The following is a 19,377-nucleotide window of genomic DNA, read 5'->3' as shown; positions in this document are numbered from 1 at the left end:
ATATTCAAGAATGACTACTTGCTGTGACTTTGATGTATACGTGTCTCCATATAAGTGGCAAATTAATGAGTTCACTAGCATCCATTATTGAATCTAGCTATACTTGACATAAAGTAAGGTTATTATTATTAAAATGTATATTAATCACGACCAGCCATCTATCTATATTATATTAGTGTTAGGTGGAGAAAATGATAGACCATCCACTCTTTTAACTTTGCATGCTTTATCTATTTTATTTTTTGTCTGTTTTTTTTGGTTTGCTCAAATTATAAATTTAAAAATGTTTAGTTAATTAATATACATTATAATTTTACACAAATCCCACCAAAAGCTCTCTTAAAATCTTATTAGAAGAACTACAATATATATAATTTATTTTTTTTCAAACGGCAACAGCAAATACTATTCAACACATAGACTCTTCATTCAATTGATGTAGTGTATTTCTTTGGGGCAACCTTTTTTTCAATTATTGACATTGACACACACAGACACACACGTTGCAACCTTCCTCTTCACTCTTCAATCAATTCTACTTTCAAATTAATATCTCCCATTGCATCGTCACCCTACCTAGCTTTTGTTGGCCTTTGCCATACACACGCTGCTCATCAAATATTCCCTTCAAATCTAGCAAACATGGCTACGGCTAATTTTCTTGCTTTGTTTTTATTGATGGAGTTAATAGCAGGTGGTTATAGAGATGGAGCGAATGGCCTCAGCATGAACTATTACGTTTTCAGCTGCCCATTTGCTGAGGCAATTGTGAGGAACACAGTAACAAGTGCTTTGAAGTCTGATCCTACCTTAGCAGCTGGTCTTGTTAGAATGCATTTCCATGATTGCTGGATACAAGTAATTGCCTTTTTCTTTTTTCTTTTTTCTTTTTTCTTTTTTAGTTTACTATCTCATTAATTATCCATACACCTCTCTCACGTTCATGCATAATCTTTATCACTAGGGCGTACCGCATGGTAGGTGATAGAGTTAATTTGGATATAATATTACTAGGATTATTGAAAATTTCTTAAACTCAAAATTTTAATTTGGAAATTTTTGGTTTAATTTCTATAGGAAAGAAGTAGGGAGATTTATGCATATTAAACAAAGTTTACTTTATACTTTGTAAGTAGCTTATGTCACAAATATTATATTCTTCCAAGGCCTTCAAATTTAGGAGGAAAAACAGCCTTGGCATAGAAAAGGTACTCCATCATGCAGTTCTGAATTAATCCTTTAATCTAGGATCTAGATGGGGCTAGATTAGTAAAAAAAACATGGATTTAAAAAAAAATTATTTTTTTAAATGTATGTTCACCTTGGTTAATCCTAGCTAATTCACTATCCAAGTTTTAATCCGGTTTAACCTTGAACTATATTTGGAAATTATGCTCCATAGAGTTAAATCGCCCAGCTAGAAATTAACAAGTGGGTTTAGAAAATAAAAATGAAAAACTCATCCATTAGTATGTATTGATAACTTGTACTTCATGCAAAATTAATAATCATGATTTTCATATTTTTCTTAATTTAATTCATAATATGTTTATGTAGCAAAATATTTGATTCTGATACTGTGTGTGTGTGTGTATTAATTCATTAAAATTAAGCAGTTCAATTGTCTCTTAATCATTTTTTTTTCCTTGGTGGGACTGTTCGAAATAATTTAAATAGGGATGTGATGGGTCTGTGCTGATAGACTCAACAAAGGATAACACAGCAGAGAAGGAATCTCCAGGAAATCAAAGCGTGAGAGGCTTTGAACTCATTGATGATGTAAAGGAGCAACTTGAAGAGCAATGCCCTGGTGTTGTCTCATGCGCTGACATTGTTGCAATGGCTGCTAGAGAGGCTGTTGCTTTGGTAACAATTCAATCCAGGTTTTGATTTTTATTTTTTGAAACCCAACCCCGACCAGGTTCCGGGTTGATCGGGTCTCGAGTTAACCTGCGTGGTTAGGCTGGGTTTAATAACACCGGTTTAAAATCTACTGATATATGATGGTCTGGTCATGGTGGGAATTACAGTCAGGAGGTCCAGTTTATGACATACCAAAAGGAAGAAAAGATGGAAGGAGGTCTAAAATTGAAGATACTCTCAGTGCGCCTGCTCCAACTTTTAATGCCTCGGAGCTCGTTAGAGTCTTTGGCCTCCGTGGTTTTAGTGCCCAAGACATGGTTGCCTTGTCTGGTAAGCGGTGACCCAATCCCATATATATATATGGGATCTTCTTTGTATTTAACTGGACCGGGGATCAATCCTTAAAAGAAGGTTTCTTAAGGATGATTCTGCTCTAATTCTTTCCTTTTCTTCCCTTGAAATCTTATAGTTTTGTGACAAATTGGTCTATGCAGGGGGGCACACACTAGGGGTGGCAAGGTGTTTAACGTTCAAAAATAGGTTGAGTGACCCTGTTGATCCGACTATGGATTCAGACTTTTCAAAGACTTTGTCCAAAACATGTAGTGGTGGAGACGATGCAGAACAAACATTTGATATGACAAGAAATAATTTTGATAACTTCTACTTCCAAGCATTGCAGAGGAAATCAGGAGTTCTTTTTTCAGACCAAACCCTATACAATAATCCAAGAACAAAATCAATTGTCAAAGACTACGCTATGAACCAGGCTAAGTTTTTCCTTGATTTTCAACAGGCAATGGTGAAAATGAGCTTGCTCGATGTCAAGGAGGGATCACAAGGAGAAGTAAGAGCAGATTGTCGTAAAATTAACTGAATGTTGTTGTGAAATGGTTCTTGTACGTAGATTAAGAGAATGGATTTGTCCTTGTGTAGATTATTGATACTTCCTATAAATTTAAGCTGCTTGACTTTATGATGGGCGATAGCAATATATAGCTTTAACCTTAGTATTTGTATATTTGAGATTTCGGAGTGAGAAAATAGTTGAAACATTGTCCATATATCTTCATGATGTTGCTGGATGACACTATATTTCACATGAAACAATTATATAGCTTTGACTTGGAAGGCACTTTGCATTTGTGTATTTGAGGCTCCATGCTTTTGTGGGCTAACATAAACATCATTTATGGTCGCATGAATGCCAGGATATCTGCATCGTGGATGGGATTTCTTCCATTTTTCTTCCCTTTTTTTTTTTACTGCATGCAGGTTCTTTAAGCCTGTGATTTAGGGTGAATGAAATCTATTGCGTGCCTGTGATCTTACTGTGCAACAATCCCATATCTTTCATGCCTTGATAACATTGACGCAAATTAACAAAGAAAAGAGATCATGATTAGCCGTCTAGCAAATCCACCATACAACACTACATGGTAAAGAAATTATAGAAACTGATTGCAAGTTCCCTTGTTTAACATTGTAGCATTAATCTTAGGATCATGGAAGCATCAATCAGTGCCTGTGTTTATCGTGATCACACCCCCAATCCTGCTATATACTTAACTTTTCTTAATCAGGTCTCCTAAGCTCAACCTCGACACCCCTTTGTCGAGTTCAAAAATATTCCCACCCCATTTTCTTGCATGAAAAACTCGACTCAATTTTCATCAATTCAAACTTGAGATCTCACTCTACAGCATGAGTCGACAATAAGATCATATATATGCATGCATGTGTTGTTAAGCACCTCCTCTTTATTTATTGAATTATAAACAAACAGCATATTGAGCATAAGAAACTTCAAGACATAAATGCTTTAAAACGGGGACAGTTTTATGATTGTGACAATGGTAGGTCACGGAAATAGTTACTTCACTGGGAGGCGGTTTGGAATCTCGTTCTAAATGGTTTTTTTAAAATATTTATTTTTTAAAATTGTTTTAATGTATTAAAATAAAAAAAATATTTTTAATAAATAAATAAATATTATTTTAATACATTACCAGTAAAAAATCATCTTGAAAATTACAGCTTACACACCCCTTAATTGAGATTGTGTCATTGTTCATTGTACTGGTGGCATTTTTTTGTTCTGTGGAAAATATTTTTCCTTTGGATTGTGTCACTGTTCATGTGAACATTTATTTTTTTCGCAAATATTTTTCTTTTCTCTGCACTTTCCCTCATATTGTGTCACTGTGCATTGTAGGGTTTTGTCACTATTCATATAAATTCATACAAACAACGCTTTTTTTTTTTTTGCAAATACTTCTACTTTTTCTTCACTTTCTTTCTCTGCATTGTTCATATGACTCTGGTTTTTTTATCTCTTCAAAATACTATTATTAACAAAACTAATCGCATGAACAACGCATTTTTTCGCAAATATGTTTCTTTATTCTGTATTCCCCCCCGCTCTGCTCTGTTTACATGAACGATTAATTTTTATCTCTTTTTTTTTAATTACCAAGTATGCTAAACGAACTAGGAAAATCTTTTTCCAGCATATTTTTCCCATTTTTCTTCACTTTTCTCGTTATTGTTCACATGAATATATAGTGATATTTTTATTTTATTTATTTGAAGATTATCAAAATATACTCAAACTTGAATAATGCAATTTTTTCCTTATTTTGATCATTAAACTCCTTTTATTTTTAATTTTATCCTCTCAAATTATATTAGCATGATTTTATATATTGATATTTTTTTTAATTATATTTTCTCACATATACAAAGTGTTGTATCCGATAATAAATTAAAGATCAATTTTGTGAAATACATCTTTATTTATAGTTGGAAAGGAAATTAAAAGAATCAACTTTCACACAAAAAAAAACCCACCTTTGAATATTGACATGGAAAACAATAATTCCCCCCTAAAGTTTTAGTATATCTGTTGTTCGTCCATATTGTTTTAGCTTTTATTTTTCAATTTTAAACTTTTTTTTTATATGTTTTACTCCTTAAATGTTGAAAGATGCGAGAAAATATCTTCAAAAATATTAAGAAGAGAGAAAGGGCTCGAATGATGATATTTTGACTAAAAAAATGTTAATCTAGGTATCAATGAGTTTATTTTTTTAGAAAGTTCAATCAAGGTGGTGATACCTTCTAATCATGCTGAAACAAATAAATTGATCAAGTCCTTAAAGTTTTCGGATTCATTTAATTTTTATTTTTTAAAGAGATTAAAAGCTATTTAAGAGTTGAAAATGAGTTTATTAAGGTTTTTAGAGTTTTTTAAAGATATTTTTAGGTAAAAACAAGTTGAAAATTGAGTTTTTAAGAATCAGATACTTAAATTTTGATTTTTTAATTAGTAGAGGTGGCTGCAAAATAGTGTAGAGGAAAACATTCAAATCATATGATTCATGTAAAAAATCAGGAAGATGAATAATTATGTTGTAAATTTATAGTTCTAGCATCAACTATTTATATATCTTCTATGGATTGTGACAGCTTCCGAGTTGACAAAGATCCTGAGAGTTACCCAAAATTTTCTACATGACATTAGTTTCAAATATTAGGGACCCAATTGATGCAAACATTAGTTTGGACACCTAATTGACAGAAGATCCTGAGAGTTACCCAAAATTTTCTACATGACATTAGTTTCAAATATTAGGGACCCAATTGATGAAAACATTAGTTTGGACACCTAATTGACAGTTAGTGTATAAGTTGGGGACTTAAAAAGAGTCTACCTCTCTCTACATAAAACTTACGGTTCATCCACAGCTATTGCTTATAAAGAAAAGAAACGATAGAATTGCTGTTTTAATCATTGGGGTTAAGCATACTCCACCTTCTCTTATCACATTTCAACAACATTTCAACCATACTATATCTCTTATCATATTTACTGAAATTTATTTAATTCATCTAGCAAATACAGAATATTTAGTCAAAAAAATAATACAAATTCATGTCTACAAGAACTCCAGCAGCAACTGTACTGTTGATGAAGATTTTATTTACGTGCTGTGAACTGGTAGGAAGCATAAGAAAGGGTGCCATTGTCCCAGCTATGGTGCACTAGCTTCGCCTTGGCATTTTCACCCGCTGCCCCTATAGCCACATGCAAAGGGTAAAAGTGGTCTGGCCAAGGATGAGCCATTTTTCCATATGGTGCCCTGGAGTCGTAGTGATTCACGTCTTCATATCTGCACAAAATGATAGAGAAAACCATGGAAATCAACTGAGGAAACTGATAGAACCATGGAAATCAACTGAGGAAACTGATAGCTATCCTTGATTAGTGTAATTGAGTGGAAATGTAGAATACATTTTGATGTACAAATAATAGAGTAAATTGAAAGAATCTGGAGAATATATTCAACAGAGAACATCCCGAGAAATCGATCAAGTTAAGCACACTGATAAGAAACAGCGGTGGCCGCTGCTTGGTGCCTGTTGCTTTCCTCAACAAGCATCCTACTTCTTAAAAACAGATTGAGATTCTCAGCTATACTTTGAAAAAACAGTTTAAATTTCAAATGTTACCATAATACCAGTTCTATCAGCAATTGTAACACATGTTCAAAGTTGTTACCAGCAGAAGCATCAAGAGAGCAAAATTGATCGTTATCTTGAAAAAGATATGCCTAAATCCTAATAAAAAAGAATGGAATCACTTCAATCATTAAAAGTGGAGTTGCTCCGAAGAAAAAAGTGTGACTGTCTTGAATTCACAACTACTCAAATGAAACAAACATACAATTTCTAATTAATCACACATGATGAAAACCAAGAATACCTAGAACTGGATATTGGAAAACTCCCAAGAAAAGTTTTTTAGAATGAAAGTTCTCCAGAAACTGATAATTACAAAAGTCACAACCCTGCCGAATCCATATTCCATACCACCCTCCCCTATGAATATATGAGTTTCATTAATTCATCGAAGACCACATCAGTTACAGGATGAATAGATATGATGCCCTGATTTGCAGGTGTCTAGTATATTACAAGCAAAGACTTTTCCAAAGAGAAAACATACCTTCCTTCAAGAAGGGCATTTTTTAGCCAGGTATCAAACTGCAAAGCCCATGAAGGAACAGGACTGCCACTGGGTTGCATGGTCCCCAAGTTGTGAGTAGTAGCTCCAGATCCCATGATGAGGATACCTTCCTCCCTAAGGGGGGCCAATGCCTTCCCCAAGTTATAATGGTAAGTTCCATCTCTATCAGTCTGAACAGAGAGCTGGCACACTGGAATGTCAGCCTCAGGATACATGAACATCAGAGGAACCCATGTGCCATGGTCAACTCCTCGTGTTTTATCTTCATGAACACGCTTGAAACCATTTGCCATGAGCAGTTCCTTCACCCTCTTTGCCAATAGTGGAGCACCTGGCGGTGTATATTTGAGCTGGAAGAAGGGGAAAAATATTGGAAACATAAATAAAAAGATCCAATTAACAGTATAAAGACAAGTTTCAACTTAAAAACACTAACTAATTAATTGTGGGTTCACTTCATGCAACTATCAACTCCGATGCCGGTCCTATTCATAGCCAAACTTCCCTGTATGCTGTTCTGTTCAGATTTATTACTAACTCTATACACGTACATGCCCCCAAGTCACTGTAGAGTCTAGAAGAAATAGTCTATCATCAACAAGACTTTCGAGGCCTGTTCACTTAATAGGAAAAACTGAGTATGACCTCTCTAGAAATTCCTAGTCCATTACCTTTGTTTGCCTTTTAATCATCACCAAGATGAAATTCTCCAATGTAAGAAACTTTCAACAGATCAATAACTCTCCACTGCAGGAGAAAGCAACAGATAACAACAGCCCTAAGGTTTAGAACACTATATATTATAGCGGATATCTCTAGCAGTGTAATCACAGTTTTAACAACACTATATATTATAGCGGATATCTCTAGCAGTGTAATCACAGTTTTAACAATTAGTTTCAACTTGAGACTCCAAATCATGCAATTAGATCACAGACATCAATGAAAAACTTACTCTTTTTCCTCAATATCTCATCATATCTATCACTCTTAAGAGTTTATCAAGCTACAATTAGAACAAAATTTCACCAACCCAGATAAGAAAAAACCTTCAAAAATAAAAAAACACAAAACTTTCGAAACATCTCCACATGTATAACACATAAAAGAAGCAAGTGGCCCACACCAAAGAACTAAAGACATTTTTCTACCTAAATATCAGATCATAATCTCTCAAAACTTAATCAACCTGAAAACTCACCAACCCTGATAAGAAAAACCATTGAAAAATAAAAAAACAGAAAACTTTGAGAGAAAAATATATCAAAAGTACCTTATACATGGATTTGGGGAAGCCATAGAAGTCATAAATAGTGTCATTGCGATTAACAACATTAACAGTTGGTTCTTTGGTATCCCAATGGCCAGAAATAACAAGAATGGCGTTAGGTCTTTCTTTGAAAATTTGTTGCCATGTCTTCAAGAATTTCCTCGCTGGTATGCTTTCATCGATCGCCATCATTGGTGACCCATGGGAGATATAAACCGTATCCATCAAACCCCTTTTGCAAATTGAAAAAAATCTGTACTTTTGATTCAATGAATGGAGCAAACGCATTAATAGCAACAAGAAAAATATTCTCTTCTTCTTCTATGGTACCATATATATATATATATAGGAATTTCGACAGGGTCTCGCAAAGCGATGAGTTTGGTTTGACCTTGACCTTCTTGATGATGTCTTGGCTGACGTTGTTTTTGTCAAATTGATCCTTGTGTGTGGTAATGATTTTCATATTTGGTCGGCAATGTATTTTTCTTTTATTAAGATAGTAAAGTCTATCTTGTATCTAATATATGTATTAAAAGTTTGTTGGGTGAAGATGTGTTTTTTAAAAGTAGTTTTTAATTGAAAATTTAATAAATTTTTAATTTTTTTTATATTAGTATACTAAAATTATTAAAAAAATCTAAAAAAATATCAATTTAATATTTTTTCAAATAAAAAAATAATTTAAAAATAGGTTTAATAAAAAAAAAATATTTTCAAAAAATCTGTTTAAAATTATGATCCAATTTTTCCCTAACCATAAATTTAAAAATATTTAATTAAATCTTATCTACCATAATTTTGTATGGATATTCTACCATAATTTTGTATGGATATTACTAAAAATTTTGTTTTGAAATCAAGCTTCATAAACTTGTTTTTGTCTCCACACATGTGATTTTTTGCAACATTGTCAAGAAACCATATGTTTTTTTTTGGTTTGCATGTTTTCATCATGGACTAGCAATAAGGTGGCTTGTCCACGCCTTCTACCCCCTTGGGTATTTCCAAAGCCATCTTTTGCAGAGAATTTCGAGAAGAGTGCTTGTGCACTTTTATCTTTTTGAATTTCATTAGCTCTTTCTTCAAAGGCTTGTAATTTTTCCATGAGTCTTTGAATTGTAAGAGAATCCATGTTTTGCGACTCCTCTGTCACAACTACAATATAATAGAATTTCTTTTGCAGTGAGCGTAGAATCTTTTCTACTACACGTCTCTTCCATCTTCTCCCCATATCTCTTCATTTGATTGTATATGGCTAATAATTTGACAAAGTATTCTGAAATATTCTTGGATTCAAGCATATGTAACTTTTCAAAGTCACCATGTAGTTTTTGTAGACATACTTTTTTACTTTATCAGCTCCTTGGTTTGAATGTTGCAAAATTTCTCATGCTTGATTGGCGATGGTTGCGTTCGCCACTATCTCAAAAGTAGCATCATCCAGAAATTGGCGGATGATAGTGAGTGCTTATTGATCCTTCCTTCGTGTCTTTTGCACGACCTTCTTTTGGACCAAAGTCAATGTTACTCCTTCCAAAGGCTCTTTAAAGCCTTTCTCAAGCGTTGCCCACACATCTTGGAAACCTAGCCAAACTTTTACTCTAATACACAAAGTTTCATAGTTGTTATTTATAAAACGAGGACAATGAAGTGAGAAATTTGGATTGGCCATATGAAACAATAAAAAACAAGCTCTAATACCAATAGTTATAGGAGGGATAGGTGTGGTAGAAACTAATGAACAACAATGCTACATATCAAAATTAAAGAACAAGATATTTGAGAGAGAGGATATTTTTCATTAACGTCGAATTATAGGCATCATTCCTATTTACTAATGAGAGCTGACTACTAGTTGAGGCTCCTTGATCCATAAAATCTAATTCGCTTAATTCTGACTCTACTTCAACACAAACATTTTCTTCTGAATATTTGTCTGGATTTAATATCTTAATTCTAACTATTGGGTCATATACTATTTCTTCAAATTCTTTCCATCCTACAACATATATAGTATCCTGTTGCTTCTAAGCCTAGAACGACCAGCCTCGACTTCAATGTTAAATTCTTTCAGAACCAGCTTTCCCCATATACAGAGATTCATCACAAGTAATATTTAGCAAACAGCTGTGGATATAAAATCCCAAGACTATTCAACAAATTGTCATTTGTGAAAATAATCTCAGCAAAGTGAACTTTTACAGTGAATTCCCATTCATGAGGCAAAGTCTATAGTAGGTGAGAGCAAGGGGAGATGCACATGATGTTTTGTATAGTCGTGATTTGTTAACAGAGACATTGGATATAGCGGACAATTAACCCATCACATTATAATCAATCCATCAATTTATACCCAATTCATCAATTAATCTCTAAAATACAAATTGAAACCCAAAGCTTAACAAAACCCAAAACCTTAACCAATAATATCAATTATACACATTCATGCTTAAATCTTACCGCAGTAACTTAGTTTCTCAAGTTCTGTTCCCTCTCCTCTTCTCCTTCTTCTTGTCTCTTATTTCTCTCTCTTCTCGGATCTCTATCTAAAATCAGCTTTCTCTTTCTTTCTTTTTTTATTCTTCTATTTATATTTATTAATATTTTATTCAATTACCTTATTACCCTTCATCTATTTACACCTAATCTTAAGTCTCCAAGAGCATTGTTGCCTTTACCTATTTATTCTTTCTTTTTATTTTTCAAAACATCACCGGTAAATAGTATGAGAAAATGAAGTCTGAAGTGATTACTTTGCTTCTGCAACATTTAAGGGAGAAAATGAAGTCTCAAGTGATTATATTGACACAAGATGTTAAATTCCTAAGTAATGGCTAGGAAATAGTATGAGAAATGGAAAAATTCCTTGAATATGTTATAACAAATTAATATTTGAGTAATGATTCACAGTTTGATTGGTTGTTAGAACTTTAATATTACAATGTGATGTTTTGCAATGAGCATTAAACCGAGACTAGCATCAAATGTTTTCCAATCACCATTAAACAAAGAATGAAGGAGAATTTTAGAGAGTATAACCTTACACAGTTAATAAGGTAAACAAACTCCTCCTTTGGCCTGTAGTTTGTGTTGCTCTTACCACTGACAATTTCCAAAGCAATAACTCCAAAGACATTTATTTTTTGAACTCCAAAAGAAATGCTTCTGATGAATGGAAGAAATAAACTCAACAAATAGAGCACGGGACAGGCAATTGTACACAAGCTTTTATTGGTTTCCTTCAACAATGAAAAGTTCCATCCTCAAACTTATGGCTAAGAATTAATAATTTGCTCTGCTTTCTTTGTTTTCTGTTCTACATATAAAACCTAAGCAATTTTATGAAGAACATTTGACCTATTGCTAAAGCTATCTTTCTACCGCAAACTTATAGAGAGTAGTGAGGACAGTTGAGAGAAACCATCAAACATTCAGTTACTGTTAGACAATTGACATTTTAACTCTAGTGTTTCAGTATATTTAATTGTTATTCAATCAAGTGTTGTCTGTTTTCTTTTCTTTAATTTCTGTTTTGATTTCGTCAGAGTAAATCCCTTGTTTTTCTGAGGTTGTTGCTGAGTTAGTGGCAACACATTGTCCACTACAGTTAGTGGCTGTTAACTAGGGAAGTTTGTTAAGTTTTTTCATGTTTTTAAAGACATGTAGTTAATAAAATAACAACTAAGACATTTTATCAAACACCTTGTATGTAGTTCGTGTTCTTCAATACCCAACACTATTGTTCTTGATTGTGCATCCCTTCACCTGCACAAAACACAGCAACACAATTCACAACAGTGGTATCAGAGCCCTCTTAGATCTTACAGGACCAAAACACTTTTTTCAAAATCTCAAAAATGACATCCAACAACCTACTTTTAAACTCCCCCATTATGTTCACTAGCGAAAACTACCATATTTGGTCAGTAAAGATGCAAGCCTTTCTTGAAGCTTATGATCTTTGGGAAATTGTTTCCGAAGACAAACCTGTAGCTCCATTACCAACAAATCCCACTGTGGCTCAAATCAAGTTCAGCAGTGAGGAAAAGGCAAAGAAATCCAAGGCAAAATCAATCATCCAGAATTCTGTGGCAGAAAGCATTTTCTACAGAATTATGGCATGCAATTCAGCCAAAGAGGCTTGGAACAAACTAAAAGAAGAATACCAAGGCAGTGACAGAACAAGGCAAATGCAAGTGCTGAATTTGAAGAGAGATTTTGAGGCACTTAACATGGAAGAAGATGAAACAATCTCCAAGTACTCTGATCGAATTTCACTAATTATCAACAACATCAGATTACTTGGAGAAGACTTTCCTGACAGCAGGATTGTGGAGAAGGTTCTTGTGACTCTTCCTAAGAGGTTTGAATCCAAAATCTCCTCTCTGGAAGAATCAAAGGACCTTAGTAAAATCTCATTAGGTGAACTAATGAGTGCTCTTCAACCACAGAAGCAACGAAGAACAATCAGGCAAGACAGATTGATTGAAGGAGCCTTTTATGTGCAAAAACAACAAGCTGTAAAAGGAAAGAAATTGCTTAATCTGAGAAGTAAAGGCAAAAATGAAGGGGGCAACACCAGTGAAGGTTCAAAACAGAAGAAGTTTCCTCCTTGCACTTACTGTAAAAGAAACACGCATTCAGAAAAATATTGCTGGTGGAGGCCAAATGCAATTTGTGGAAATTGCAAGCAATCAGGGCACATCACAAAGGTCTGCAAGTTTAAAAATTCAGACCCAAAACCTCAACAAGCTCACCTTGCGGATGAAGTTAATACACAGGAGGAGCAATTCTTTGCTGTCACTTGTTTCTCAACAAATGATTCAGCTGATACTTGGCTTATTGACAGTGGATGCACACACCATTTATGCAATGATGCTGAAATGTTCAAAACCCTTGATGAATCTTATAAATCCAGAGTAAAGGTTGGCAATGGAGAATTTCTGGAGGTCAAAGGCAGAGGGTCAGTAAATGTTCAAACAAGTTCAGGTATCAAAATCATTCCTAATGTGTTATTCATACCTGAAATCAGTCAAAATTTGTTGAGTGTTGGACAAATGGAGAAAAACTATTCTCTTCAGTTTAAGGATCATAAATGCATTATCTTTGATCCTTTTGGAGAACAAGTGTTCTGTGTAAAGATGAAAAACAGAAGCTTTGTTGTTGACTGGGATAAAGTATCCAATCATGCATATGTGAGTGCTACTCAGGATGTTTCAAATCTTTGGCATAAAAGATTTGGACATTTCAATCAAAAGGGCTTGTCAATTCTGAAACAAAAGGAAATGGTTGAAGCATTGCCCACATTGAATGGTGAGATTCAATTATGTGAAACATGTCAACTTGGCAAGCAACCAAGGCCACCATTTCCTAAAGGGCAAGCATGGAGAGCCAGCCAAAAGCTTCAGCTAATCCACACTGACGTGTGTGGACCTATGAAGACAACCTCATTATGTGGTAACAAGTATTTCATTCTCTTTATTGATGATTATACTAGGATGTGTTGGGTGTATTTCATCAAATTTAAGAGTGAAGTATTTACAATCTTTCAAACATTCAAAGCTTTAGTTGAGAATCAAAGTGACATGCTAATTAAATGCTTAAGATATGACAATGGTACTGAATATACCTCAAATCAGTTTCTTGAGTTTGGCAACAGCAGAGGCATTGTGCACCAGTACACCACACCATACACACCACAACAAAATGGTGTGTGTGAGAGGAAAAACAGGACAGTAATGGAGATGGCTAGATGTCTCTTACTTGAAAAGAAAATGCCAAACAAATTATAGGCAGAGGCAGTCAATACCTTTGTTTACTTGCTGAACCGACTTCCAACCAAAGCACTAGAGAACCAAACACCATATGAAGGCTGGAATGGTGTCAAACCTGCTGTAGATCATCTTCGAATCTTTGGCAGCATATGCTATTATCATATAGCTGAGCCAAAGAGGAGCAAAGTTGACAACAAAGCTCATAAGGGAGTTCTTGTGGGCTATGGAATAACAACCAAAGGATACATAATCCTTTGCTTGCAAACAGATAAGGTAATTCTCAGCAGAGATGTGAAGGTTGATGAAGCAACCACATGGGATTGGGAACATCATAAAAATATGATTTCTGATCATCCATTCACCATTCAGCCTCAGCTGGAAGCTGATGAATCAGTGGATGACTTTCCAGTTAGAGGCATAAGATCATTGGAAGATATTCACGTAAGATGCAATATGGCAATTCTAGAACCAACCAGCTATACTGAAACTCAAGAATTTCCAGCATGAAGGAGAGCAATGAAGGCAGAAATGGAAATGATCAACAAAAATGCAACATGGCAGCTGATTGAAAGGCCTAAGCATCGCAAGGTGATAGGTGTAAGATGGGTTTTTAAAACAAAACTCAATCCAGATGGGTCAATATGCAAACACAAGGCTAGATTGGTGGTAAAGGGCTATGCTCAGCAATATGGTGTGGACTACCTAGAGACCTTTGCTCCAGTAGCAAGGTATGATACTATTAGACTTCTCATTGCACTTGCAACATATAACTCTTGGCAGATTCACCAACTTGATGTCAAGTTTGCCTTCTTGAATGGATTTCTTGCTGAAGAAATCTTTGTAGAGCAACCCGATGGATATGTTGTTAAAGATAAAGAAGATCATGTGTATCTACTTAAGAAGGCCTTGTATGGGTTGAAACAAGCTCCCCGAGCTTGGTATGACAGAATGGACACACATCTGCTTCAACTTGGGTTCAGCAGAAGCCAAAATGAAGCAACTTTGTATGTGAAATCCTGTGGTAACCATTTTCTAATTGTATCTATTTACGTAGATGATATGCTCATCACAGGAAGTGAACTTGGAATGATCCAAGAGTTCAAAGACGAAATGAAGAAGATGTTTGAGATGTCTGACCTTGGAATGATGAATTACTTCTTTGGAATGGAAGTGATGCAATCCAGCCATGGCATTTTTACATGCCAAAAGAAGTATGCTTCAGACATCCTAAAAAGATTCAAAATGCAGGATTGTAAACCAGTGGGGACTCCTATGACAACAAGTATCAAGCTTAGCAAGGATAATGAATCTGAAAAAGTGGATGGAAGTTTGTATAGAGGCTTAATTGGCAGCCTTCAATATCTCACAGCAAGCAGACCTGACATATTATTTGCTGTGAGTATTCTTTCAAGGTTCATGCATTCTCCAAGGGAGACTCATTTTATTGCAGCAAAAAGGATACTTAGATACATCAAAGGTACCATTGATCTTGGTATTTTTTGTCCGAGATCATCAGAAGGGGCTGTGGAACTAAAAGGCTATACTGACAGTGACTTGGGAGGCTGTGTTGATGATTCAAGAAGCACTTAAGGGTATTTATTCTCACTCAATTCAGGTGTCTTCACCTGGAGTTCAAAGAAGCAAGAGACAACAGCTCAGTCCACTACAGAAGTAGAGTACATTGTTGCTGCCTCTGCTGTCAACCAAGCAATTTGGTTGAGGAAAATGTTAAAGGATTTGGGATATAAACAGGTTGAAGCTACTAAAATCATGTGTGATAACAGTTCTGCAGTATCAATTTCAAAGAATCCAGTCTTTCATGGATGTACAAAGCATATCAAAATCAAGTTTCATTTTATTAGAGAAGTTTAACAATCTAATGAAGTTATGCTGATTCATTGTTCTTCCGAAGAACAACTTGCAGATATATTTACCAAACCACTACCTAAAAAGAGATTCGAGACATTAAGACAAATGATTGAAATTTGTCGTCAAAATGTCAAGGAGGAGTGTTAGACAATTGACATTTTAACTCTAGTCTTTCAATCTATTTAATTGTTATTCAATCAAGTGTTGTCTGTTTTCTTTTCTTTCATTTCTGTTTTGATTTTGTCAGAGTAAATCCCTTATTTTTCTGAGGTTGTTGCTGAGTTAGTGGCGGCACAGTGTCCACTACAGTTAGTGGCTGTTAACTAGGGAAGTTTGTTAAGTTTTTTCATGTATTTAAAGACATGCAGTTAATAAAATAACAACTAAGACAGTTTATCAAACACCTTGTGTGTAGTTCGTGTTCTTCAATACCCAGCACTGTTGTTCTTGATTGTGCATCCCTTCACCTGCACAAAACACAGCAACACAATTCACAACAGTTACCTTGTAAACAGAAGCAAAAACACCCTAAAGACAAAACCAATGAGAAACTTCAAACAGTTACATCTATGAGGTTCTTGAATTAGGATTTGTTTTTTATTTTTTTATGGAAACTTTTGAAACATGAAATCTTTGGGTTGCAGCGGAACTTCAAGTTGAAAAATAAATCTGGCGGAAACCGACATGCACATTCTTGTTTCTTTCCAGAAGCCATTGAGGAACAGATCTAGTGAACTTGTTTCCTGTCAAGTACGTCGACAAATTAAAAGGGGTTTTCCGTAGCTCTTAATTGCACAGTTTCAACTGAAAGCTTAAAGACAATCAAATCGTTTGTAAAACAAATTAAAAGGGGTTTTCCGTAGCTCTTAATTGCACTTTCAACTGAAAGCTTAAAGACAATCAAATCGTTTGTAAAAGATAAAATTGATTCAAACAGAAAATCTTGTATGATTGCGCTGTAAGACAATGATGAGCCTGTGAGAAAAAGCCTATCTGGCCCTTTCCAAGGCCATCGAAGAGTAATTGGAGTCCTTGAGAACAAGCCATTTCACAGAGTTTCATCTCATAATGTTTAGTGGTACACAAAACATCATGGAAACTCTCAAGAACATTTCTTAAGAAAGCAAATGATAATCATATTGACAATGATTGCTTTGAAAGGGAATCATTAGAGAGCCTCTGGATGGAACCACTTACAAACGTTTCAGTTTTTCCAGCTCCCCAACATATTCTGGGACCTATCCTAATATTAAGCAGTTCCTCAAAACCATGCATTTTTAAAATCATTGACACAAGATGTTAAATTCTTAAGTAATGGCTAGGAAATAGTAGGAGAAATGGAAAAATTTCTTGAATATGTTATAACAAATTAATAGTTGAGTAATGATTCACAATTTGATTGGTTGTTAGAACCTTAATATTCATGGAGTATAATATAGACATGGAGGAATACATATTTTTTTGTTTTAGAATAAAATCATTTTTAAACTACAAAGAAACTAATTCACAATTTGATTGGTTGTACGTTAGAACCTTAATATTCACAATTCGAATATTTTGATTCACAATCGTTTGGTAAATCAGCATTAATTCATAGAAATGTGAGAAACTCTGCTCATAAGTTATAATCTCAAAGCATTAATTCATAGAAATGTGAGAACTTGTCGATCAAATACACACACACACACACACACACACATTAAGGGCTCAAGAATGATATTATATTACACTCTATCAGTTCTTGTAGGCCTACAATATTAGGGAAACTCCTGCATGGTGGGAGACACGTCTCCACTTAAAAACAACAGCTACAATACTAGCTGAACCTAGGAAATGCCTTGGCAAATCAGAACCTACTACAGTGTGATGTTTTGCAATGAGCATTAAACCGAGACTATCATCAAATGTCTTACAAATGTTTTCCAATCAGCATTAAACAAAGAATGAAAGAGAGTTTTAGAGAGTATAAGCTTCCTCAGTCAAACCTCTAGCTATGCCTAGACAAATTTTCTGCCTGGTAGGCCAATCCATTTCAATCTGAACATTGCATCCTTCACTGTAAATAATGGAAGATAAAAGACATCCTACAAAAATCCAATTAAGTGGACACATAGCTTAAGGTTAATTCATTAAAATCCAATTAAAACACCAATGCTTACTTTTAATTTAATATTATATTAAGGGCAGCGTCGTCACTCATCCTACAAAAACCTTACAAAGGGAAGAAGCACATCCTTAGCGTTAGGATGCTCCCACTTCACTACTGACTCCCACCATTCTTTTGGTTCTATATACATTCTTTTAAGAGAAGGGGGAGGAGATGGCTGGCCATTTTCAAGCAACGGAGGACAAATTCCCATCCTCTTCAGCTTCTCACATTCTATAATCCAAATTACCTCGAGAGAATCGCAAATCAGTGTTGCATTGCAAATACTTTTCAGTTCTGGTAATCCAACCAAGTGCAGAAGTCTTAACTTGGGGAGTTTGAATTCGTTGTTGCTGCTTTCTTCACCCATAACCCCTTCTTCATCTGATCTTGTTCCAAGTATTATCTCCTCCATTTTCTCACATTCTTCAACTGTAATCTCTTCCAAGTTTACAAGGCTTGGCAGCAAGACAAGAGGGAACAACTTCTTCATGCTCTTACAGCCAGAACAATTAAACCTTTTAAGACCAGTAAATATACCGTTGTAAGATGGCAAAGGTAGTGGAGCAGAGCAGTACCAAGAAGATGAAACCAAGCTCTCCATGCTATTGCAACTACTAATATAGATATACTCCAGATCAGTTGCATACTTTATTAGAGAGGAAACATCGCATAAGCTTTTTGCATCATCACATTCATCAATGGTCAGTTGTTGAATGTCCTCTGGGAACATGTCCCGAAAATCTCCATCTCTGTTGATACTCAATTTACTCAAAACAATTACTTTATTTTTGTCATGTTCATAATGATTGTGATGTAGCAGTCCTACAGCAATTCTGTATTTTTTTAGCAATCGGGTCTTATCTCGAGAATTGAGATACTCCACAAAGTCAGAGCAACCTTCAAAATGGCATTCCAAAGTTTCCAACTTCCTCAAGCATCCCACTTCCTTTCCTTTAACTGTTATTGGAGAATATAATGGAAATATAAAACGATTGTCAACAACCGAATCCTCCAGTAACACAAAGACTTGCAGGTGAGAGAGTTTAGGTAACAACCCACTAGGAAACTCCTTTTCACCACATCCATCCATTATAAGATAACTCAGGTTGCATAGACATTCCATGCCTTGAGGCATCTTTTCAAGTGCCAAAGAACCAGAGAGATCTAACCTCTTCAGTGCCCTGAGCTTTTCTAATGACGGTACATGCCTTAACATTTTACAACCAATGAGCAGTAATGCAGTGAGATTCACCAATTCAGAGACAGAATCGGGCGGTTTTGTGATACCTGTATAAGACAGATCAAGAACCTTGAGCTCATGCAATTGCTCAAAAAATGAATCTGCAATAAGCACCAGTTGATTTCCGCACAACAATAGAGTTGAAAGACTGGGACACCTTGGTGAATGGCCGGAAGGAAT

The 19,377-nt window shown here is 34.9% G+C and overlaps 4 protein-coding genes and 1 long non-coding RNA gene across 5 annotated transcripts in view; 1 reads left to right on the top strand and 4 right to left on the bottom strand.

The window, feature by feature from the left end:
- Nucleotides 1-462: 462 nt before the first annotated feature.
- LOC7484101 (peroxidase 47-like) lies at nt 463-2,994 on the top strand. The gene is made up of 4 exons (XM_052448975.1): nt 463-858; nt 1,678-1,866; nt 2,031-2,193; nt 2,358-2,994. Exons 1-4 carry the CDS (start codon nt 643-645, stop codon nt 2,738-2,740), a joined length of 951 nt encoding a protein of 316 aa, XP_052304935.1. The 5' UTR covers nt 463-642; the 3' UTR covers nt 2,741-2,994.
- A 2,708-nt stretch (nt 2,995-5,702) lies between these two features.
- On the bottom strand, nt 5,703-8,511 carry LOC18107919 (4,5-DOPA dioxygenase extradiol). Its single transcript, XM_006370759.3, has 3 exons — nt 8,166-8,511; nt 6,872-7,242; nt 5,703-6,035 (listed from the first exon to the last, which is right to left on the bottom strand). The coding sequence occupies exons 1-3, from the start codon at nt 8,448-8,450 to the stop codon at nt 5,843-5,845; spliced, it is 849 nt and encodes a 282-aa protein (XP_006370821.1). The 5' UTR covers nt 8,451-8,511; the 3' UTR covers nt 5,703-5,842.
- An 803-nt stretch (nt 8,512-9,314) lies between these two features.
- LOC112324917 (uncharacterized) lies at nt 9,315-10,722 on the bottom strand. Its single transcript, XR_002978900.2, has 2 exons — nt 10,626-10,722; nt 9,315-9,766 (listed from the first exon to the last, which is right to left on the bottom strand). It is a non-coding gene; the product is annotated as an uncharacterized LOC112324917 (long non-coding RNA).
- A 7,287-nt stretch (nt 10,723-18,009) lies between these two features.
- Nucleotides 18,010-19,173, bottom strand: LOC127904690 (probable disease resistance protein At4g27220). The gene has a single exon (XM_052448886.1). The coding sequence runs from the start codon at nt 19,171-19,173 to the stop codon at nt 18,010-18,012; it is 1,164 nt and encodes a 387-aa protein (XP_052304846.1).
- An 8-nt stretch (nt 19,174-19,181) lies between these two features.
- Nucleotides 19,182-19,377, bottom strand: part of LOC18110956 (putative disease resistance protein At4g10780) — a 77,120-nt gene continuing 76,924 nt past the window's right edge. Inside the window, 1 exon segment of the mRNA XM_052449260.1 lies at nt 19,182-19,377. Coding sequence (XP_052305220.1) covers nt 19,286-19,377 — 92 coding nt within the window. The 3' untranslated portion in view covers nt 19,182-19,285.

Source organism: Populus trichocarpa, chromosome 18, assembly GCF_000002775.5.
Source record: "Populus trichocarpa isolate Nisqually-1 chromosome 18, P.trichocarpa_v4.1, whole genome shotgun sequence".
Classification (NCBI taxonomy): Eukaryota; Viridiplantae; Streptophyta; class Magnoliopsida; order Malpighiales; family Salicaceae; genus Populus; species Populus trichocarpa.
This window is presented reverse-complemented; position numbering and strand designations above follow the sequence as displayed.